Source organism: Chanodichthys erythropterus, chromosome 9 (genome assembly GCF_024489055.1).
Source record: "Chanodichthys erythropterus isolate Z2021 chromosome 9, ASM2448905v1, whole genome shotgun sequence".
Taxonomy (NCBI): domain Eukaryota; kingdom Metazoa; phylum Chordata; class Actinopteri; order Cypriniformes; family Xenocyprididae; genus Chanodichthys; species Chanodichthys erythropterus.
Genome location: NC_090229.1, coordinates 18,380,447 through 18,404,690, shown reverse-complemented (window position 1 = coordinate 18,404,690; position 24,244 = coordinate 18,380,447). Strand labels below are relative to the sequence as shown.

Below are 24,244 nucleotides of genomic sequence, written 5' to 3'. Positions count from 1 at the left end.
GTGACTCTAGGGCATATTTTTGAAACTTTTCTTAAGGTTTGAGTCAGGAAGTGTGCCACTTTGTGTCCTCTGATTAATGGCAGGTCGCATTCTCATTTGTTCTCTTGTTGTGTTTTACCAAATTGATTTGGTTTGAGTTAATTTCCCGGGGGTCTTTCTTCTCCTCCCAGTCTGACGTCTTGCCTCTTCCAAGCCGTTGATCTCTTATTTTTCCATTCTCATGTTTGTTGCGGTCCTAATGGACTGTGTGTTTTTCCGTTTATCCCCATTCCTTGTTTGTTACGAGTGCTGTTTACTGTCACTGTCAACATTTGAAGGCTCAGCCATTTGAGAAAGCCTTCATGTCGATCAGCATGGGTTGCGATGTGAGGTTCATCTGGGATGATTCCAGCTGACCCCCCAAGAGCCTCAACGGCGGTGATGGCCTGTGTTCCTTTAGTCACTCAACATGAATAAACAAATGGTCCTGTCATTCACAAAGCCAGCTTGGTCGTGTTCTTCATGTGGGTGGTTTAGCCCAGTAGAAGAGATGAAGAAGAATAACGATGCTTCCACAGAGCCACGGACTGAAGTTTTTTTGTCTGTTATTAAAGGGCCTGTTGCCCATTCTACTTTGGGCTTTTGCTTTGGAGCGCCAGCCTGACTCACTCTCTCCACATCACAGAGACCATACCATGTCTGATGGCCCCTCTGCTCCTTCAGGGCTCCTGAGGGTCTGGAACAGTCTTTAGGGAGACTTGTGTGGTCTCTTTAAGTACATTCACCTCTGCAGACATAATATTTTAGGCTGAGCAGAATGACCCTGTCTTTAATATGTCACTTTTTCACTCTTTTGATTTGCCTTCATTTCTCCTATGTTTGAAACCCCTAACCATAAGGATTAAACTTTAGTATGAAACTTGCCCCTGACCCAACATGAAAAATCCTCATCATGCATTCAAAATCTGCATACAATATTCTGCATTTGCATGGAACATAAACTGAATGCAGATTTTTTTTTTGAAAGTTACTTTGTTATTATCAAGTTATTACTACATGTACCCCTTTTAATCAATGAAAAATTAAAAAATTCTTTGAAAATTGAAATTTTTATATGAAGTACAGAAATAATGCTATGCAAGATTCATGAGAAATGCAATTTGCTTATATTTTTATATTAGATATAAGAATGTTTTCCTTTGAAATCAGTTGATTTAATGAAATTCCTTTGAACTTATTACTCATGCCTGCTCAAACACAGTCCAAATTTAAGAAACTCACATTCATTTAACAAATCGACATCAACATTACTGTAAAATATTTCCAAACAAAATATATACATTTAACTTAAAACAACTTGCATCAGAACAGACCTGAATGCATTTAAATCATATGGCTTGTTGATCTTTTGACTTGGACCATCAAAGCAAACCTCCTGAACAGTGCCCTAGCAACTACATAGCAAATAGCAACCACCCAGATCAAGAAAATGTTTCATTTTTAACATTAATAATTTAATAATGTATTTTGTTTGCTTGTTTCTTTGAAGATATTTAGGCTTGAGTCAAGACCTTTAGGCAAGAGTCATGTGATGCCTTGATCAGTAAACATCTGAGAAGTGAATATGTGCTCCTCTCAAACATTCTGTTCTCTTTCTTTTCATTTTAGGAATATTGTACAAGTTGTTTTGATTTAGCCTTGGCATCCATGTGGTTTATACTGTCTAAATTACCACTTTGAAGACCAAAAAAAAAAAAAAAACGCCCATCATGGCAGATGCCATGTTTCTCCACCTCAAGGTAGAGAGAAAAAAACTATAGAATATAAAAAGGCTGCATTTCATTGGCCTTTGCTGTAGCCGCAGCCCAGCTTAGACTTAAGTGTGATCTGCAGTGTGTTTTTGCTGTTCAGATGGTAGTAATTGAGCCTCTTTGGGTCTGTGGAGGACATCTTAGCATACTGTAAACCTAAAGAAACCACATGGCCCCACCACAAGCAGACATGTTTTCTGTCAAGGCTTAAACCCTGTGCTTTCATAAACAGACCGGCCTTGCCACCCGATCCATTGTCTTTTTTTCTCTTTTTTTCTTATTTGTGTGCAAAATGGGGATGTATTTATGGTGAGCAAAGAGTTGTCCAGTTATAGACAAAACAAAATAATTCACATTTATTGATGTTTCATGGTGTGTGTTAAAATTGTCACCATAAACGGAGGGTGTTTGTTTAAAAGCTGTCGTCTGCATTGTTTTATGTTCTGTATCTGTTCTGGACAGAATATGTTGTGTCATCTGATCTCGGAGGAGGAGGGCAGTGTAGCTCATGCTACAGTAAAACATGCTGGATCAAGCCCGAAGCGATACCACTCAGAGGCTCTTCAGAAGGTTTGGGAAACACTGTTCAGAGCCTTGGCATGTTAGTTAATAATAGAATGGTAGTGTGATGGGAAATGAGGCCTAAGGCTAAAAGATTTCTCTTTTTTTTTTCTTTGTCTATTGATGATTTTCGATTTCATCTATTCATAGTGAACAGCCACTATTAGCTAAGTAGATTGAAAATGTTTGATCTAGAAGTAAAATTCAGTGAAAAGTTAAAGGAACACTCCACTTTTTTTGAAAATAGGCTCATTGTCCAACTCCCCTAGAGTTAAACAGTTGAGTTTTACCGTTTTCGAATCCATTCAGCTGATCTCCGGTTCTGGCGGTACCACTTTTAGCATAGCTTAGCATAGTTCATTGAATCTGATTAGACCGTTAGCACCGCGCTTAAAAATGACCAAAGAGTTTTGATATTTTTCCTATTTAAAACTTCACTCTTCTGTAGTTAAATCGTGTACTAAGACCGACAGAAAATGAAAATTTGCGATTTTCTAGGCTGATATAGCTAGGAACTATACTCTCATTCAGGCGTAATAATCAAGGAACTTTGCTGCCGTATCATGGCTGCAGCAGTGCAATGAGTGCTGCGTAATATCATTGCACTGCTGCAGCCATGGAACGGCAGCAAAGTTCCTTGATTATTACGCCTGAATGAGAGTATTGTTCCTAGCCATATCAGCCTAGAAAATCGCAAATTTTTATTTTCCGTTGGTCTTAGTACACGATTTAACTAAGAGTCAAGTTTTAAATAGGAAAAATATCAAAACTCGTTGGTCATTTTTAAGCGCGATGCTAACGGTCTAATCAGATTCAATGAACTATGCTAAGCTATGCTAAAAGTGGTACCGCCAGAACCGGAGATCGGATGAATGGATTCGAAAACGGTAAAACTCAACTGTTTAACTCTAGGGGAGTTGGAAAATGAGCCTATTTTCAAAAAAAGTGGAGTGTTCCTTTAAGTTTAAATAATGCAGTTGATTCACTTTATGAACACCAGGAAGATGAATATTGAGTCATTTATGTTGAATAATTTATTTGCACCAATAAAATAGTACGCAATAATAAACAGCAGTATTTACCTATACATACTAAATAATGTTTTTTTAAGAATGAAAATTGGAGTTATGATGCAAACAAATCATAAAAAACATGTTAAACTGCCTTTTTTTGCTGATGAAGTTTAATGCTATTGAGATTCTGTATGTCTTAACACTTTCTTACATATTGCATCACTTGAAGGGCTTGTAAAACTAGTCTAGCAGTGTGTTGTTTAGAAATGGACAAATAAAAATCCTATTAAAATCATTCACAATGTAATTTTATATCACTGGCAAAATCATAGTGAATACATTGTGAATATTCAATATGTTGCCCAGCCGTGGATTTATTTTCCACTCTAGTTTTTAAATTGCATTTTCATTACATTTCTGAAATTATAGGCAAACTGTTGCGTCCTGCTCTCACTTTCAGGTGGTGTCATTGATGACAGAGGAGGTCATTAAAAGCTGTGACGGCTTGCCAAAAACATCAGCAAGGTAATAAATGCTTAATCTCACTCTAGAATCACCTTTACAGTGCCTGTAACAACAGATATTTATCAAATGCCTTCCGTGTGTATGCATATGTGTATATGTTTATATAGTGTGTATATGTATGTGTGTATATAAGTATAGTCCTCACTCAGTAATCGCTTTTTGTAGATGTTCAAACGAGAATATTCACACCATGTCAACGGCATGCATTGGCTTGGTCACATGTCCTCAGATGGCTCCTCTCATTGGAGCTCTATTGAAGCATTCCATGTTGTGTGGCTCTTCCTGTCTGAATCAAGAGTTTATTAAGGAAGTCAGTAATGCCTTGATTAGGTGAGTTTCATTACACTGAAATGTTGTAATGCAGTGTTTAATAACAGCATGATGTCCACTCTTAACCTGTGTATGTTTTTCCCGGTAACCCTTTATTATACAATGTCCTTGTTACAAACATTACATTTAGTTACTGTAGTTATAACTATACATTATGCATAATTACATGCGACTAACCCTAAACCAAACCCTAATCCTCAACCTAACCCTATAGTAAGTATATGTAGTTAACTGTTATTACTCAGCCCGTAAATATATAATTACACTGTAACACGGACACCTTAAAATAAAGTGTAACTGTTTTTCATGTGTTTCTTTCTTACACAGTAAGAGGCTTGTGTTGGAGGATGAAGCTGTGGTGAACCTGTGGTGTCTTAGCCCCACCTGTCTGGAGGGGGCAGTAGTGAGCTTACTGGAATCTGTGCTGTCTGACCATGAAACAATGACACAGAGTCTGGACAAACATGTTAATGACTCATTACTGGTAAACTTGATTTCTTCTCTATTAGCATTAAATACTGGTATTTTTTTTTTAATGGGTCTCATGTTTGAGACCACATTAAAAATCGGTCATTTAAATCTGAAAATAAACAAATTTTAGTTCAATGTATTTATTTACTATATACATACTATATACATATATACTATATACAGTACAGTCCAAATGTTTGGAACCACTAAGATTTTTAATGTTTTTAAAAGAAGTTTCGTCTGCTCACCAAGGCTACATTTATTTAATTAAAAATACAGTAAAAACAGTAATATTGTGAAATATTATTACAATTTAAAATAACTGTTTTCTATTTGAATATATTTCACAAAGTAATTTATTCCTGTGATGGCAAAGCTGAATTTTCAGCATCGTTACTCCAGTCTTCAGTGTCACATGATCCTTCAGAAATCATTCTAATATGCTGATCTGCTGCTCAAGAAACATTTAATGTGTACAATTGTACAAAATATATGTGTACAATATTTTTTTTCAGGATAATTTGATGAATAGAAAGTTCAAAAGAACAGTGTTTATCTGAAATCTAATCTTTTGTAACATTATAAATGTCTTTACTGCCACTTTTGATTGATTTAATACATCCTTGCAGAATAAAAGTATTCATTTCTTTAATTTCTTTTGAAAAAAATAAAAATAAAAATTCTTACTGACCCCAAACTTTTGAACGGTAGTGTATAATGCTACAGAAGCTTTGTATTTCAGATAAATGCTGTTCTTTTGAACTTTCTATTCATCAAGGAATCCTGAAAAAAAAGTACACAACTGTTTTCAACATTGAAAATAATCATAAATGTTTATTGAGCAGCAAATCAGCATATTAGAATGATTTCTGAAGGATCATGTGACATTGAAGACTGTAGTAACAATGCTGAAAATTCAGCTTTGCATCACAGGAATAAATTACTTTGTCAAATATATTTAAATAGTACACAGTTATTTTAAATTGTAATAATATTTCACAATTTTACTGTTTTTTACTGTATTTTTAATTAACTAAATGTAGCCTTGGTGAGCAGATGAAACTTCTTTTAAAAACATTAAAAATCTTAGTGGTTCCAAACTTTTGGACTGTACTGTTTATTTTATTTTATTTTAGTGTTGTTTAAGGAAATAATGTTAAATAAGACTACGAGACACTAATTAAATATATATATATATAAGTTTTTTTTTAATTCAAATTTTCACTTTTTAAATGGTTACTTTGAAACTTTTTGATTACAACGAATGTAAAGTTGCATATTGTCAAAATATTAATAGTCTTTACTCTTAAAATCAGCCAGATATATCAGCACCTTAGGACAACAGACCATCACCATGTTTATTAGCAACAAGTTCACACTGTTATGTTTTATGGCAACTAGTACCGCATGTCATAATATTTGCTTCGGTTGCTAATTAATTTGTTGCTGCTGTGTTGACAGTAAAACTATGGCAGTAAAGAAGGAATTTGATGGTCTGTTGTTCGTATGGTATACAGTGTATGAAGATTAACAGCTGTACGCTGGCCTCTTTTTAAGAACAGACGCAAACAGTGTGACGTGAACCAGACCCGTGGTCCATACACATCTTTATGAGGCTATTTCATAAAGGAACTTAAAATGACTGAAATCAAAACCTTATTTACATGTCTGTCTAAGGACGTCAAACAGTCATCATGTAGCTGATGTTTGAGGTTCGTTATGATCTGTTTAGCGTCTCATTCTGAGCGGTACAGACAGGTAAAATGAGGCCCAAATGCAACTGCATTCAACTCGAAATTGTTTGTGCTTCAGAGTATATTGAACTGTGCGGTATGTTTACGTTGCAGGAACAAGTTGTTTAAACCGCAATCAAAAAGGGGAAACCAGAAATTAGTTTCACATTTCTGTTTTCATCCACCTTCCTCAAAGCTTAGCTCCAATAACAATAAACAGCATCTTCCAGCATCCCATTGCCAGAAAGAGGATGTTTTTGCTATGCTGTAATTGACCCTCCATGAAGTGTTAGGAGAAGGTATGGATGAGTGTTCGGAAAGCCCATCTGTTTTCACTAGGGAGAGAAAGCTTCGGCCTTCATTAAAAATAAAAGCGGACAGCCCTTTCCTATGCCTCTGCTCACGTGATCTCTAAATTTTAGAGATTTTAGAGACTTAAAACAATAGTTCTCAATTTTTGTTTTTGAAAATTATTGATAATTTATTCATCCTCATGTTGTTCCAAACCTGTATTATTTCTTCTGTAAAACACAAAAGGTGAACTTATGAAGAATGTCATGGTCGCTCTTTTCTGTACAAATGAAAGTAAATGGGGACTGGGGCTGTCAAGCTCTAAAATGACAACAACAAAAAAAACACCATAAAATGTCAGAAAAATGATCATGAAAGTGTTATAAAAGTGACACAAACTACTCATGCACTATATTCAGTCTAAAATTTGTTATCTACAAACCAATTTTTTTAAAGATTATCTTCCCCTACACTGTAGCTCCTGACAGCTCCAGTTCCAATTAAATATAGAAAGTCATACAGGGCTGCGTTTCCCAAAAGCATCTTGAGCTAAGTTGATCGTAGAGAACGATCAACTTGGGCTCACAATGCTTTTGGGAAATGCAGCCCAGGTTTGAAACAACATAAGGGTGAGTAAATTATTACATCATTTTAAAGGTGCCATAGAATTTAAAATTGAATTTACCTTGGCATAGTTGAATAACAAGAGTTCAGTACATGGAAATGACATACAGTGAGTCTCAAACACCATTGTTTCCTCCTTCTTATATAAATCTCATTTGTTTAAAAGACCTCCGAAGAACAGGCGAATCTCAACATAACACCGACTGTTACGCAACAGTCGGGATCATTAAAATGTACGGCCCCAATATTTGCATTATGCCAGCTCAAGGCATTAGACAAGTGCAGGACGTCTGGATGTGCACAGCTGAATCATCAGACTAGGTAAGCAAGTGTACTGCTAATGTTTTGCTAATGTACTGTTAAATGTGGTTAAAGTTACCATCGTTTATTACTGTATTCACGGAGACAAGAGAGCCGTCGTTATTTTCAATTTTTAAACACGTGCAGTCTGTATAATGCATAAAGACAACTTCATTCTTTAGAAATCTCTCCAACAGTGTAGCGTTAGCCACGCAGCATAGCCTCAAATTCATTTAGAATCAAATGTAAACATCCAAATAAATACTATACTCGCATGATCCGAAGCATGCATGCAGTATGCATGACGAACATTTTGTAAAGATCCATTTGAAGGTTATAGTAGCTGTGTGAACTTTGTTTATGCACTGTCGAGAGCTCGGGGGGCAGGAAGTGCAAGATTTAAAGGGGTCGCAGCCTGAATCGGTGCATAGTTAATGATGCCCAAAAATAGGCAGTTAAAAAAAATAATTAAAAAAAAAATCTATAGGGTATTTTGTGCTGAAACTTCACAGACACGTTCCGGGGACACCTTAGGCTTATATTACATCTTGTGAAAGAACGTTCTAGGGCACATTTTAAACTTTGGGGTAAACTATCCCTTTAAAGGATTAGTTCACTTTCAAATAAAAATTTCCCCAAGCTTTACTCACCCTCAAGCCATCCTAGGTGTATATGACTTTCTTCTTTCTGATGAACACAATCGGAGTTATAGGATGGCTTGAGGGTGAGTGAAGCTTGGGGAAATTTTCATTTGAAAGTGAATTAATCCTTTAAGGAGAGATGCTTTTTTGAGGCTACCAAAGGGTTAGGTGATAAAGCAAAGACTGTAGGTTTGATCCTAGACAGGAGGGCACCTGTGAATTGGAGAGAAACTGGAATCAGCTACCGTTAAAACGTTTGGGTTTAGTAAGATTTTTAAATGTTTTTATGCTCACAAGGGCTACATTTATTTAATCAAAAGACAGTAAAAACTGTGGAAAGTGATACTTTTTTTTCAGGATTCTTTGAAGAATAGAAAGTTTAAAAGAACAGCATTTATTTGAAATAGAAACATTTTTGTAAAAGTATTAATTTCTTAAAAAAAAAAAAAAACTTACCCCAAACTTTTGAACAGTAGTGTATGACGATTGTCTGATGACGAGTGTCTGAATCGCTTATTTATGAAGATCAGGTGAAGAATGAAATGGTGTTGTATATTAACAATTTGGCTCCAGGTGCATCTGAATTATTGTGTGAAAAATTGCTTGTGATTGCAGTCATACAGTTTCGTTCATTGGTTTTATGACTTTGGCTGTAAGTTGGTGAACTCCGTATTCTTTCTGTGATCTCTCTCTCTTTCTTGTTTCTATTGCTCTTTCTTCTGTTTCTGAGACGGGATCATACCATCTAATGTTTGTTGCTGAAATGCGTCTCTTTTTATTGGAGCAGCAAATTGGCGGCTTTTGGCAAGCGTTGAATAGCTGGGGTTACGGGAATATCTGAGATGCTTTGGGGTTTGGGGGGGGGCTTTGGAAGGGTTGGTGTGTGAGGATCGTGCGTGTGTGCGTGCAGAGGGGAGATGAGGGTGCCTGTGGGCTGGGTGGGGCAGACGTTTTAATGGTCCCAAATGAAGGAGAGAATAATGAGGCTTCTCCCTGTGGCCTACACACACACACACAAACACACAAACACATGCACAGAGACAAATGCTCTGAGGATCAAAGACCGCAGGAGCACATGTGGGCTTTCTGATGGAGCACTGATGTTTTGGGTCTGGGTGAAATGTTTTTATGACATTCTTTGCCCATATGAACTATGGGTGTATTAATGAAACCTGTTCTATTAAAATATGAGCATGTAAGTTTACGTGCTGCACCAGACACGCATGTACAGCTGCTTAGATGTGATTTTTTTTTTTTTTTTTTTTTTTACTCTTTCAAATGAATTTAAAACAGATGATATTTGCTGTATAATAAAGCAATGTTCATTTTGTTGGTAAGAAACTTGGCTGTTAAACTCACAGCAGTGAATTATGGGAGAGGATCTGTGGGCGATGCCAATGGGTCCTCATTATTATTGCAGCATTGCCTCCTAGTGGTTGAGAGAGGAGCTGACAACCAGACATTGTTCCTAAATAATGCACTGCAATGTTCTTCTTTCCCCACCAGCCTCAAGCATCAGCCCATTACTGCCACATCTTTCTCACAGTCACAGAGATTTACAGGTGAATATTGGCTTTTGTATTTATTTTATTTAGACGTACGCAGAATCTGTGTCCACAGAACACCATTAAATGCATCACAGACCATCTTTAAATGATTCCCCCTTCAGATTCCATCTGGCTCATACTGTATATAATATAATATATTATATACTAGTTCGATTAAACCATCCAAATATGAGAAATATTTTATATATATATTAAATATTTTAAATATGAGGGAAGAACAAAACTCTAAACTTGGTTATGGTATTTATCTGACAATTTTTTTTGGTAAAAAAAAAAAAAAAGGCTCCAGGTTTTTTTTTTACTATGCATAAAAATACAAAAAGCTCACAGGAAAAAGCATCAATTGACTACAACATAATCAGTTAGTAATATTTTGTTGGTTCTATCAGTGATTATTTGAGTACTGGCCAATATTATTTTTATTATTGACAATTTCTGATTTAGGCTGCTATTGGGAGCTTTCAAAGAATACTAAACTGTTATTCATCTCTTATAATGATTCGATGTTTTCCTATTCAAAGCATAGATTAAATCTTTAGTGTGAATAATGTTTGTTATTATTATTCATTTAAAATGTTAAACAAAGTAAATCATGCTGTTTACCTACACCACAATACATTCTTAGTGTCTAAGACGAACATGAAGTAAATAACATTTTGGAAACAGTGTGAAATTATGTCTGTGTGTGTGTGCAGGAATGTGTTGACAGAGATTGATGAGAACCTGGCCGTGAGAGCCCTCATACAGGTTTTCACTGCCTGCTTCCTCCAGAGACTGACTGGACAGAAACCACAGGTACAAACTAACTTCATGAATGTGAATGTGTAATTTCTCTGGCACTAGCAGCACCAAACCGAAATGACAAAAAAATGATTGTTTCCAAAAATACGAAATCCCACAGAAGCCATAAGAAAAAGAAAACAAGGCAGAGAAATAATAATGCATGGCCTCTGTGGAGTTTGCATGTGATTGGCAGGTCTGTTTGGTGCCACTAGTGGCTCTCAAACGACACAAAAGAGAGATTTCAAGTTTCGACTTGTTGTGATATCTATGTGCATATATGATTTGTAGGATCGTCTACCACTCAGAGCCTTCTTCCCAAACGTGACGCCCAGTTTACTCTCTCCTTTACTGACAGCACCATCAGGTACAGCATCACCTACAATCTCTGAGAAAGCTCTTGTGTTGAAGCTTGTGGGTAAGCTGTGTCACTTTTTACCCAAATTATTTCAGTGTTTCCTATCAGCTAAAATTGATTTTCAAAATCTCTCTTTAGGGGTAAACTGTAAGTTGAATTATTTATAAATGATTTACATTTCAAATAAGAATAAAATAAAAATTGGTTTGTCCCCTTAGCATTCCTAAGGTCTCTTGATGTACCATGAATGGTACAGTGGAACGCTAGCAGGTTATACAGAACCAACAAAATGTGTACCAAAAATGCTTTGAATGGGATTAGTGTGTATTATTCACATTTTTTAGAAAAATATCCATAAACCAGTCAGGAAAATTTACCAGCACATCTGGCACACTTTACACCACAGATATCATTTTGAGAAAAATATTATTTTTTTTTTAATTTCATTTATTGACCTTTTCAATACAGTATATCACATTTATTGCAATGAAAACAAAAGAACATGAAAAACATTAATACTATAGAATTATACAATTACACCATTCCTTGTAAAACTAGGATTAAAAAAAAAAGCCTGATCCTTAACCTGAAAATCACCCGATTTTATGAAATACAATACCATTCAAAAGTGTGGGGTCAGTAAGATTATTATTATTTTTTTTTTCAATACTTCTTTTATTCGGCCAGGATGCATTAAAAAGTGTCAGTTAAGACATTCATCATGTTATAAAAGTACAGTATCATGTTACTATTCTTTGGAACTTTCAGTTCATCAAAGAATCCTGAATCACAGTTTCCACAAAAATATTATGCAGCAAAATTGTTTACAACACTGATGATTATTAATGATGACGATGATGATGATAATAATAATAATGATAATAATTAAAGCTGCAAGCAGCGACGAAAGGGCCCTCGCACCTGGGCTAAACGGCACCCGTTGGCATTAGGAAAACTGTGAACAGTGGGTGACATGCATGTAAGCAAGTAAATACAGTTGAAATATGGCAAAGTCATTTCAAAATGCCTCACTTCCTGCTGCCAACAGGTGGCGCTTTGACTGTAACTGAATATTGCCATGTAGATGTCTTCAGGCAAGGACTATTATCAAACATGTGAAGTTTGGAGCAGACTGGACATTGTATGTCTGAGTTACAACAACTTCCTGTTTGGCATTATTCGCACACATTAGCATTTAGCCAAGTGTTGCATGATTTAACGTGTTTCTAGTATGTTTGGCACTTCGTGGCATATGGAAATGTGTTTCTGGGAATGAATTACAGTGTAAAGCATGACATTTTCCAGTAGATGGCGCTATGAATAACTGAATATTGTCAAATAGATGTCTTCAGGCCAGGACTCTTATCACACATGTGAAGTTTGGGGCAGGTCGGACACTGTATGCTTGAGTTACAACAGCTTCCTCTTTCATGGCAAAACATCAGACATTGTCAGGCCGCCACTGACACGCCCTTCAGTGAAAACTCTAGATCTTCGCAATTTAACATCACAAAGGCCTTAAAATTAGACTGACCAAATATGATGTGGTTCTGGTTAAATCTCTATGAGAAGTTAATCACAGTGTAAAACATAACATTTCTTGATGCCCACAGGTGGCGCTATGACTGTTACTGAATATTGTCATATAGATGTCTTCAGTCTAGGCCTCTAATAAAACATGTGAAGTTTGGGGCAGATCTGACATTGTATGGCCGAGGAAACAACAACTTCCTGTTTCATGGCAAAACACTAAAACATAGTGTGAAGGGCGCTTAATTGAAATTTTGTAGGTGGCGCTATCGAGCCATTTTGCCACATCTAATCCTGAAAACCATATCAGATGTAAATTTTCTCCACTTCTGACGCATCTGCAAAGTTTCATGAGTTTTCATGTTTAGGCCCTCAAAAATGCGATTCATTTTGGAGAAGAAGAAGAACTGATTGAGCAATTACAATAGGGTCCTCACACCTTCGGTGCTCGGGCCCTAAAGATAATGTTTCTTCAGAACCAAATTAGCATATTAGAATGAATTCTGAAGGATCATGTGACAATGAATACTAGAGTAATGATGCTGAAAATTCAGCTTTGCCATCACAGGAATAAATTACATTTTATACATACATTGGTAATAATATTTTACAATATTACACTTTTTAATGTATTTTTGATAAAATCGGCCTAGGTGCGCACAAGAGACTACTTTCAAAAACATTTAAAAAATCTTACTGACCTAAACTTTTAAAAGGTAGTGCATATTTGTAGACCTTGATCAGTTTGCTTTGACATAAAATTAATTTGCTTCTCATATTATTTACATGAATTTGCTTTAAATGGGTTTTTAGAATGAAAACATATAACTTTTCTCACATGCATGTCATGTTTCCTACAGTAAGGGGAGACACAGCTACATAGTATAGTTTAATTATATCAGATCACTAGCAAATTCCAACACACATCAAATCTCTTTCTTTTACTCATACACAACCCACACCACTTCATCCAAAATGATAACCTTATAAACTGACTGAACATGACTAAAAGATCGGTATTATCTCAGTGAGTGGCTAGAGCTTCATTTGAATCATTCATCCTAAACCTCCACCATCTGAAGTCTCCCAAGCCTGGCCTTATCTCCCTCCCTCAATCAGAGCAGTCCCAAACAAACAGGCTCCTTCCTCCTGTACCCACCCTGCCCGCTTCAGTCCAGTCCTCTGATATCCATCTCTGGCTCGGCTCCCAAAGGACCCTGGGCTCTTCAGTGCCTCCTGAACTCCAGAGGATATCCTCACAATGCCACCTATTCTATAACCAGCACAACTGAAGAATAGCTGCAGACCTCAGGTGCCTGCTGCGCCAGGGGCTCTTTTTTTAGGATTATTTGTTTGCGCTGGTTCAGTTGTCATTGTACATGGAATGATTGACATGAAGGGGGCCTTCGTCTCTGAAAGGAGACGTGTGAATGCCGGAGCTTAGATATTTACCTCATGGAACTAAAGATAGGCCATGATCTTTGAATGTGGCGCTACTTAAAGGGACAGTTCATTCAAAAACGAACATTTTGCCATTGTTTACTCACCCTCTTGTTGTTCCAAACCTGACAGAATATATTAAGCATTATCTAATTAAATATGCACTAATTTTCATACAATTCCAGATGAGATAATCTGAACATTTGATAAAGCCAGGTTCACAATTCTTGTTTCATCTTGTTGACATATTACAGTTTGGAGATCTATTTTTATTACTAAAATACTGTAAAATACTGTAAACAGAGAATAAAATCACCATGTTTTTAGGATTGAAATGTATAAAAATCAAGCAGATGATAAATGAACAAGCCCCTCAGAATATAGATTGGAATAAAGCTGTAATGTTTAATGTAAGTGCTACTGAAGTTGAGATTTTGAGAAAACAGACTTTAAAGATATGTATTGTAATTAAAATCTACAGATGCAAAGAGATTAAGTGCAACGTTTGTTTTCCACTAGTGTGAACCAACACCTTATGAAAAGCCAAATAGCACAAAATCTCAAAACTGACCCAGTGCATGAAAAAACATGTTTTTTGACTGTCGTGTCTTGCTTTAAAATATATATTTCAGTATCTTCATAAAGAGCAAAACCTTGACTAATAATGTAGCAGATAGCTATAGTTCCTATGGAAAAACTGATCAAGAAGGCCTATTTAAGGCCTTGCAAATGGTCATTTGAAACCATTTCATCTGGAGGTTTGCTGTCAGTGGGTAAGTTTGGTATCCAGCTCAAAATCAATTTCAAAAGTGTCTCATTTCTGCATTTCTCATTTCACCCTGTTTCAGAGGTTCCCAGGGAAGCCTTGCTGGATCATCTGAGCTGGATCAGAAGTTTACTTCAGAGCGTGACCGAGAACGAGGAGGCGGGAGAAGATGTCAGGTGAGATGAGCTTCAAGACACTCTACACTTCATTGCTTTCTTATCATCTGCTGTGCTGTTACTGGAGAGATTTCCCACACAGTAATCCTGTATGTTTTTGGACAGCTCAAGCTTGACACAGGAGGGTATTTGGACACAGATAATCAGATATTCAGTGATAGGTTTTCACCTGAAGTAAATAGCTGCTCTTGACAAATGCTTGTCCCGGAAAAATACTCAAAAGGTCTATCCGCACCAAGTGGAATGTCCTGAATGACTTAAAAAATGGTTGTAACACATTACCCTTTGTACTACAGACATGACAACCCCTTAAAAGTTCTTTTATAATATATGTACATATATAATATATGCACATAAGTATAAAATGTGTTTTTAATTTAGCCAGACATGGGATATTCGTTTCATCCTTGATGTGAATAGACCTATTGTTGTGTTTGGTGTGAATAACTGTATACTCTATATATAATATAATATAATATAATATAATATAATATAATATAATATAATATAATATAATATAATATAATATAATTATAATATAATAAATATATAATATAATATATACACACACACACACACACACACACAACTGCCATTCAACTACCATTCAAAAGAAATGAATACTTTTATTTAGCAAGGATGCATTAAATCAGTCAAAAGTGGCAGTAAAGACATTTACTGTATAATGTTACAAAATATTTTTAATGAAAAAGCAAACAAACCAAAGTTTGAATTAAAGTTTGAAATTCATTGAAATGGACAGTTAAATAATAACTTGTCTCTCTACCTTTCTTCAGACCACATATGTACCAGTAAATAACTGTTATGTTCTTCCATTGTGTGTTTGGGTGGATGGTGATTTTCCAGGGCGTATGAGGCTGTTTTTGAGGCTTGGTTCCTGCTGGTGCAGTGTGGGTACTGGGTGGACACAGCTGTTGAGCTGCTTGTTCTGGCAGTGCCTGAGAATCCCGAACCGCTGCTGTGGCTCCTGACGTTCTTCCACCACCCCACCAACAGAGGGCACCAGAGGTCCCAACAAACCGTAAGCTATCTAATTATGGCACTGAAGTCAGTCAACCTTACGTCACAAGTTAAAAACAGCAAAGTGAAGCAGACTGGAAAATTACTGATGGCTTCCTCCTCTTTGTTTTAATCTCAGGCATTGGCCAGAGAAGCCTGGACTCATCTAAGGATGCTGTTTCTCACTCGTCCTCCCCCTCATAGTCACCTCAGTGCCGTGAAAGAGCTCCTGTCCTCCTCTTCCTCCTCCCTTTCAACAAACCTCGTCCTGCATCTGTTTTCAAACTTTGCCATCTTTTCCCACGGACCTGTTAGCATTATCACTGAAATAACTGACAAGGTGAGTTCTTCACTGATTCAGTTTCAGCACATTGCGAAATTACATTTACGTCTACAAATGCCAAGGGTTTACTCATGCGAACCCGGTGGCCTATTCAAGACTAGACGAGGGCTGTGCGCAGACCAATTAAGTTGTCATCAGTGCCTTTATTGACCCTACGCTAGTTCTTGTGGTATGCAGAGAACAACAGAATAAAAAAAGGCCGTCTGCTGTTTACGACACATTTAAAATCAGAAGCGTTTCACACACACACACACACACACACACACACCCACACACCCACACACACACACACACACACACACACACACACACACACACACACACACACAGAGAGAGTACAAAAACAAGTTTACCCCCAACTGCTTGAATGCTTAGAGTGGCTCTTTTATGGCAAGGTGAGGCCTCAACTTTGTTTACATACAGGGATATTTCAACCAAAATCATAATACAAAAATGTGATGTTTTACACAATATTAATGCAGGTGTTTTTCATAAAACAGTTCATAGTGACCATGGGCTGTCAAACTGTCAAATCTGACAAACAGAAACCAAAAATTATCACCTGATTTGTGCTTTATATTACCAGTCTTCTGAAATCATTGATAGATCTGTTCTTTTTATGTCATAATTGACTTTTTATCCAATAATTTCAATCTAATAACATTGTCATACTTTCAACCTTTTATGTAAATTGACTTTGTCAATTTTGTCATAATTTTAAGTTTTACTGTCATAATTTTGACTTACAATTATGACTTTTATCATTGTTTTTGTCATAAATGATGACTTTTTATCTTGTAATTTTGAAGTTTTAGGCCATAATCACTTTAAATCTTATAATTTTTACTTTTATTTCATAATTATGGCTTAGTATCTCATCATTTTAACTTTTTATGTCATAATTATGTGGTTGAAATGGCTTCTGTAGGATTTTTGCCATTTTTTTTTCACCTTGCACTTGTTTTTGGTCTGTCTGTCTTCTGGCTTCAGACCTTTTCTTTTTCTTCAGCCATACAGGTATTGGTTTATCTGTTGTCTTCTCTGGTAAAACACGATAAGTGTGTTCCTTTTGTTTAATTTTCGCTCCTCGCATCACCAAACAACACTGCGCTACTAGCGTATCTAGAGGCAGCAGCCAATGAGTGTGAGGATTCTCTGACGTTTAGTTAAAGGTGCGCTAGAACTTTTTTTAAAAGATGTAATATAAGTCTAAGGTGTTCCCTGAATGTGTCTGTGAAGTTTCAGCTCAAAATACCCCATAGATTTTTTTTTTTATTCATTTTTTTAACTGCCTATTTTGGGGCATCATTAGAAATGAGCCGATTCAGGGTGTGTGGCCCTTTAAATTTCATGCTCTATGCCCCCGGAGCTCGCGCTTGCCTTAAACAACATTAAAAAAGTTCAAACAGCTAATATAACCCTCAAAATGGATCTTTACAAAGTGTTCGTCATGCAGCATGTCTAATCGTGTAAGTACAGTGTTTATATTGATGTTTACATTTGATTCTGAATGAGTTTGAGGCTATATGCTCCGTGGCTAACGGGCTAATGCTACACTGTTGGAGAGATTTATAAAGAATGAAGTTGTGTTTATGAATTATACAGACTGCAAAGGGTTTAAAAATGAAAATAACGAGTCTTGTCTCCGTGAATACAGTAATAAACGATGGTAACTTTAACCACATTTAACAGTACATTAGCAACATGCTAACGAAACATTTAGAAAGACAATTTACAAATATCACTAAAAATATCATGTTATCATGGATCATGTCAGTTATTATTGCGCCATCTGCCATTTTTTGCTATTGTCTTTGCTTGATTACCTAGTCTGATGATTCAGCTGTGCACAGATCCAGACGTCCTGCCCTTGTCTAATGCCTCGATCATGGGCTGGCATATGCAAATTTTGGGGGCGTACACCCCGACTGTTACGTAACAGTCTGTGTTATGTTGAGATTCGCCTGTTCTTCAGAGGTCTTTTAAACAAATGAGATTTACATAAGAAGGAGGAAACAATGGAGTTTGAGACTCACTGTATGTCATTTCCATGTACTGAACTCTTGTTATTTAACTATGCCAATGTAAATTCATTTTTTGAATCTAGGGCACCTTTAAACTCAGCCAGTCATGTAATTTTAACATTGCAAAATACACAGTGTTTTAATTGTGTATGGTGCGACTCACATCCTCTTTTTATAGGAAGTTTTTAGACTTAAAAAAACATTTTTCTTAATCCCATCAAACCAGCACCAAACTACTGAATGCATCTCTATTTTTTTTTTCTTTGTGTTCCATTGAAAAAATAGCAGCATATGGGCTTTGCAGATAATGACTGAGTATTACACACTTTAATGCACACTCAATAATTTCTGTGTTCCAGTGGAAATTGTGAGGGCTGATTACCCAAACGTGTGTGTTTTGTGATGCTGGCAGGTGCTGACTGAGGCCGCTGTGAAGCGCAGGGCACTGTGGATCCTCGCTTCAATACGCTGCAGACTAAACAGTGCTCCCTCGCGGGACGACAGGGTTCATTCCAGGCTGAGGACGCTTCAGGACACCCTCCTCCAAACCTAAGAGCCTCGCATAAAAACTCCTAGCTTTGAGCGCTTGGTGAAACTATTTATTAGGACTAGGAATCCTGGCGTGGCTCAGTTACGCGCCGAAATGCTGGGTGGGACGATATGGCATTTATAGAAGAGAAGCCCAGCTGCCGTTTTTAACTTTAAAAGCAGTGGGTGTTCTCCCTCTAAACCCAAGAGGGGCCTCTGCACTTGATGTATTGAGCCAAATAAAAAGAACACATGTATTTCTATCTGTGTGTTTGGATGACATCAAACGCGGATCCGAGAAAGTAAATTTCCACCGATGTGACTGCTGTCAGATCTGCGGTTGTATTTCGTGAGTGTTTGGGCTTGGTGTCTTTGTTGTTTGACTGCGGAGCTCCGTCTAGCTAACACGCCGTTTGTCTTCCCTCACTGTCCTCCCACACACACTTTTGACAGGAGAGCATGCCGGAGTCCTTCTCGCCACATGAACGCTCACATCTGTGTGTGTGTGTGTGTGTGTGTGAACTCCCAGCAAAGGGCCTCCTGAATAGTTTAGTCTCTGTACTTTACTTTCTAGACTCCATCGTCACTAGTGCTTCTCCGTGGGTCTCTATCTCCCTGTAGGACCATTTCCTCTGAGCGTTTTCCCTATTCAAGCCTCTCAAGCATGTGTTTATCACTCAAAACTGGGTCATACTGAATTTACGGCCTTGTTTAAACTAGAAGAATGTCACTAATGTCTTTCATTTGAAATACTGTTAAAGTAGATGAATTGTCACATTTAATACTAGTGTAATAATTATATCCCTAGTTACTTAATATTGTAAATGAAACTTAATAAAAGGTTAGTATTTGAGACCACAATTCTAACAAAATATTTTGTGTAAAATGTGTGGTCAGCCACAGAAATGTACCTGAATCATGTGTGAGGTGTTGTAAAAACACAAACAGTGTGGATAAGGTGACATGTTTAGCGTGCAAACATGCGTCATCTGCACATATTTCAACCACAAACATTTTTCATTATCTGATCGGAACTCTGGGATTTGACGTAGTGGGCACAAGGTGAGCGGGTTCAGAAAATGCTGACGTCGTCTTCAACGTGCACGAAAACAAGCTGTACCTTGGTGTGGTTCAGGTCAGTTCAGGTAGCCCAACCCACTAATACTTCAGAATGACACACACATTTGAGTACAGGATTTGTTTTTATTTCTTTCTGACAATACACAAGTAGGACATTTTGGCTTTATTTCATGTCTTCTAGCTTAAACACTGAATTGTGCAATGATGGAAAACAATCCCCCTAATGATAGATTGTTTTTTGTGTATATTCCATTCGTTGTTCTCTCTGAGCAACAGTGAGCAGGTGTCAGTGGGATTCTGCTTGATTTCCATGAGTTGAACATGTGACTGCACACCAGACAGATCTGAAACCTGCAAAACAGAAGAGCCAGAATCACTACATGAAACCTGATGATTCACGGTCAAGACATCATAAATAATGTACCTAGGCAAGACAAGTTATTTATATAACGCATTTCATAGAAAATGGTAATTCAAAGTGCTTTACATTAAAGAATAAAAGAAATAAGATAACACTTTAGATTAGGGTCCAGTTCCCAACTATTAACTAGTTGCTTATTAGCATGCATATTACTAGGATATTGGCTGTTTATTAGTACTTATAAAGCACATATTAATGCCTTATTCTGCATAACTGTATTCTACATCCCAATACCTAAACTCAGCAACTACCTTACTAACTATTAATTAGGAGTTTGAGGAAAAAGTTGTAGTTAGTTTCATTCACGCAAAAATCTAATTTTTGTCACTAATTACTCACCCTCATGTCGTTTCAAACCTGTAAGACCTTCGTTCAACTTCTTCATACAAATTAAGATGTTTTTGATTTTTTTTTTTTTTTTTTTTTTTTTTATCCTCTATAGAAAGCAATAAAATTACCACATTCATAGTCCAGAAAAGTAGTAAAAACATTGTTAAAATAGTCAACATGACTACAGTGGTTCAACCGTAATGTTATGAAGCGACAAAAAACGACTTTATTTAACAAATTCTCTCTCTCCTCTGTCGGCCTCGTACGCAGTTGATGCAGTGAACGCAGTTCAGCACTTCCGTGTTTATGTCCGAACGCCGGCTCAGTATTGGCCGACTCCTGCATCAGCATCACATGCATGCTGCTCGTAACATTAAGGTTCAACCACTGTAGTCACATTAACAATTTTATGACTTTTTTTTTTCTTTTTTTGGACCTTGAATGTGGTAATTTCGTTGTTTTCTATTTAAGGTATTAAAGCTGCATGTATAATAAAAGAATGTACTAAAAGAATGGCTAAAATGCTATTTAAAATAGTTTTGGGGGAGCCGATGGGGAATAGCTTTTCATGTAAGTAATTTTGCTCTGTAGTATTTTGTTAACGATAACAACACTAATGTGTCTTCCAAGGTAGGCACACTTAAAATGTAGTGAGATACATGTGTGTGGATGAGCCTACAAGTACAGGCTGAAGCAGGAGAGACGAGTTGTCTGGAGGTGGGGGGGGTCTGTGGACCAGACTCCTGTTCCTGCTGAACTGAGCCAGTGTTTCTACAGGACTGTAATCAGCTCAGTAGGCACGGGAGGCCAGGTCCATCTATCTCTCGCACACGCTCACATATGATTCACATTCAGCATGGGCCACTTGATGGAAGGATCAGATATGGGATAATACGCTTCAGCTGAAGGTGCTTAGCACTTCATTTCCCACAAAATATCTCCTAATGACATTTTAAATACGGACCGTGCAACTAATTCCATTTTTACTAGCCTTGGATGGTAATGCATCTTTAAACAGCTTCTAAATATAGTCATTTATGGCCAGCTTCTTCTCAGCTTCATATTTAACTCATACATCTGTCATGACTTAGAAGACGGCATGCTGGCCGCTGGCCGTCCGCTAACTCAATCTGCAGAGGTCCTTTTAAGCACAACTTCCTGTCTCAATTGCTGTCTTTCATATTTCACCCATCAAAGCTAAAAGTGGAGCTGTTTTTACAGTCCAGAGATGCAGATGTTTTGGTCTGTGTGGCCGGGTCTTGCTCCATCCCTCCTCCTGTCCACATTTCCCAGAATTCCGCTGGATTTCATGTGGATTTTGTGGCCCAGCAGTAGGAGAGAGTAAAACGATTTTGTTTTTCGCATACAAGTACATAGTGATGCTGTTAGATGCTTGAGCCTATGGAGGAGGAGGAAGACAATAACTCCTGGGCTCCTCATCTCACTGTGGGCTCCATTAGCTCAGTCTGTTTCTTTTCAGCCCTCATTACAGCCATCTCCACCATCTCAGACTCGCTCTTCATCTGTCATACCAACCCGAGCGCTCTCGGCAAGAGTTTGTTATGCTCGTTGTGGAAGGATCTCACAATCAGCTCATTATGAAGGCAACCGCATCGTACTGCACTGCTACAGTAAAGTTTCATTTTACTCCAGAAACCCTCAAAGAACATTTGCACAGTGATATATGAATTCTCAGTCTGATGGGAGGGATCTGAAAGAACTGTATGCTGGAAAATGTTAGGGTATGAAAACCAGGGGTCGAATTTTGGCAAGTTAGCATTGCCTGCTAGACTGCAAACAGCATCTTTCTCCATTACCAGTCATACAGAAGTAATTCTGACAAAAAAAGTAGAGAAAAAACAAACTGCAATGAATTCATCATAGTAGGTGATTTAGCAGTGCCTGATTTGCTTTATAAAGTAGCTAGTGAAAGGCTTAGGACTGTTAGCATTCTGGAGGTTTATTATTTTTTAATATTTTAGCTGCAGTCCTTGAAAGAGGATAAATTGAGATACAACTTTGAGGAGAGAGTCTTAAAGGTTTAGTTCCCCCAAAAATGAAAATTCTGTCATTAATCACTCAGCCTCATCAAAGACTTTAGATATAGAAAGAAAGTTCACTATTAGTTATGAATTGGAGAAACTGCAACATGCAATATGGCGGAGTACATCCCGCCTTCTAAGTAAAAGAGCCAATTGCTGATTGATAAAGTCATTGTGTCACTGCAGCTGCAGTTAGAAGCTCCGGTTCCCATAGAAACCTGAGACTCGCGCTCAGGACTGCACATGCGCATTGGCTCGTCTAGCCTGAAAAGTAAGATTTTTTTTTAATGCTATTTGAGCATAAGAAACAACAATTATGGGACATTTCATGTCAGATTTTGTTGATGATTTGATATATGTTATTTAATTGTGAGTTCACCAAGCAGTTTTTGAGATTTCAGGATTCCCAAATTCAAACAGATAGGACTTGGTCTTGGATGCCCGAAATAGCTGCCCGGAGGCATCGCAAATATGGCCGCCGAGTGAACCGGCATTCCTTGAAAGGGACTTTGGCCTCATGTCGTTGCAAACTTTCATTCATCTTCAGAACTCAAATGATCTTTTTGATGAAATCTGAGAGATTTCTGTCCCTCCATAGACAGCTATGCAACTGCAACTTTGACACTTCAAAAAGTTTGTAAAGAGATCGGAAATCCAATCTATATGAATTGAGTGGTTTAAACCTTTATGTTCGCTGATCAATGTTTATATGTGAGTAAAAGCCTAACTTCAATCTATTCATTATAAAAAGTGACTGTCTCTTAAGAAAATTTGGACTAAACCACTCAATACACATGGATTAGTTTTACAATCTCTTTATGAACTTTTTGAAGTGTCAAAGTTACAGTTGCGTAGCTGTCTATGGAGAAGTCAGAAAGCTCTCAGATTTCATCAAAAAGACCTCCATTTGTGTTCCGGAACAACATAATGGTGAGTAATTAATGAAAGAATTAAAATTTTTGGGTAAACTAACCCTTTAACACACCGTGTGATAGCATGCTACACTTCAAGCTTAATAGTACCATTACTGACCCCAAACGTTTAAACAGTAGGATATTATTTGCTGACCTTCTATGTAAAGGATGCATGCTCTTTGCACATCCCTAACCTTGATATAATTTTCTTAAGCGATCAACTGACCACTGATTGGTGCCAACCAAGAAATGCTAACAGAAGGCTTTCTCTAGGTATTGTAGACCTCACTGGTAAAGACAGGCGTGAAGAAAGTCTTACAATACAAACTAAACTACAGACACCCTCCAGATTCTCTTTCAAGTTGTCTTCCGTTTCTCTAACTTGTTTCACGTGTGAATGTATAATCATTATTACACTTTTAGCACTTCACGTCTGCAACAGGTTGAAGAAAAGAGGGGAAAAGCCATTCCCAGAGGTCTCTCTCTGTCTGTCATCCTCTCATCAGGTGCAGAACTTAGCCACTGTGAACAAAGAGTTCAATCACTGTTCACCAATCAGCTAAGCTCTGCACCTGCTCTGAGAGTCTCTCCTCGACACTCATGCGTACACGCTCGTTCACCCACGCCGCTCGTCGGCAGGCAAGC

General features: G+C 37.3%; 2 protein-coding genes across 4 annotated transcripts in view; one reads left to right on the top strand and one right to left on the bottom strand.

Annotated features, from left to right (window-relative positions):
• fancc (FA complementation group C) overlaps positions 1 to 18,848 on the top strand; it is a 32,211-nt gene extending 13,363 nt beyond the window's left edge. For both annotated transcript variants that reach the window (XM_067394896.1, XM_067394897.1), the window contains 11 exons: positions 2,253 to 2,360; positions 3,825 to 3,889; positions 4,055 to 4,219; positions 4,547 to 4,703; positions 9,786 to 9,841; positions 10,543 to 10,642; positions 10,919 to 10,994; positions 14,804 to 14,897; positions 15,765 to 15,939; positions 16,057 to 16,257; positions 18,697 to 18,848. In XM_067394896.1, coding sequence (XP_067250997.1) covers positions 2,253 to 2,360; positions 3,825 to 3,889; positions 4,055 to 4,219; positions 4,547 to 4,703; positions 9,786 to 9,841; positions 10,543 to 10,642; positions 10,919 to 10,994; positions 14,804 to 14,897; positions 15,765 to 15,939; positions 16,057 to 16,257; positions 18,697 to 18,837 — 1,338 coding nt within the window. In that variant the 3' untranslated portion in view covers positions 18,838 to 18,848. The remainder of the gene's footprint in view (positions 1 to 2,252; positions 2,361 to 3,824; positions 3,890 to 4,054; positions 4,220 to 4,546; positions 4,704 to 9,785; positions 9,842 to 10,542; positions 10,643 to 10,918; positions 10,995 to 14,803; positions 14,898 to 15,764; positions 15,940 to 16,056; positions 16,258 to 18,696) is intronic.
• Positions 18,849 to 19,947: 1,099 nt separating this feature from the next.
• The window catches only part of aopep (aminopeptidase O (putative)), a 93,590-nt gene continuing 89,293 nt past the window's right edge, over positions 19,948 to 24,244 (bottom strand). Inside the window, exon 15 of one of the 2 annotated variants that reach the window (XM_067394893.1) lies at positions 19,948 to 20,243. In XM_067394893.1, the coding sequence (XP_067250994.1) occupies positions 20,070 to 20,243 (174 nt within the window). In that variant the 3' untranslated portion in view covers positions 19,948 to 20,069. The remainder of the gene's footprint in view (positions 20,244 to 24,244) is intronic. The other variant, XM_067394892.1, reaches the window with a different exon arrangement.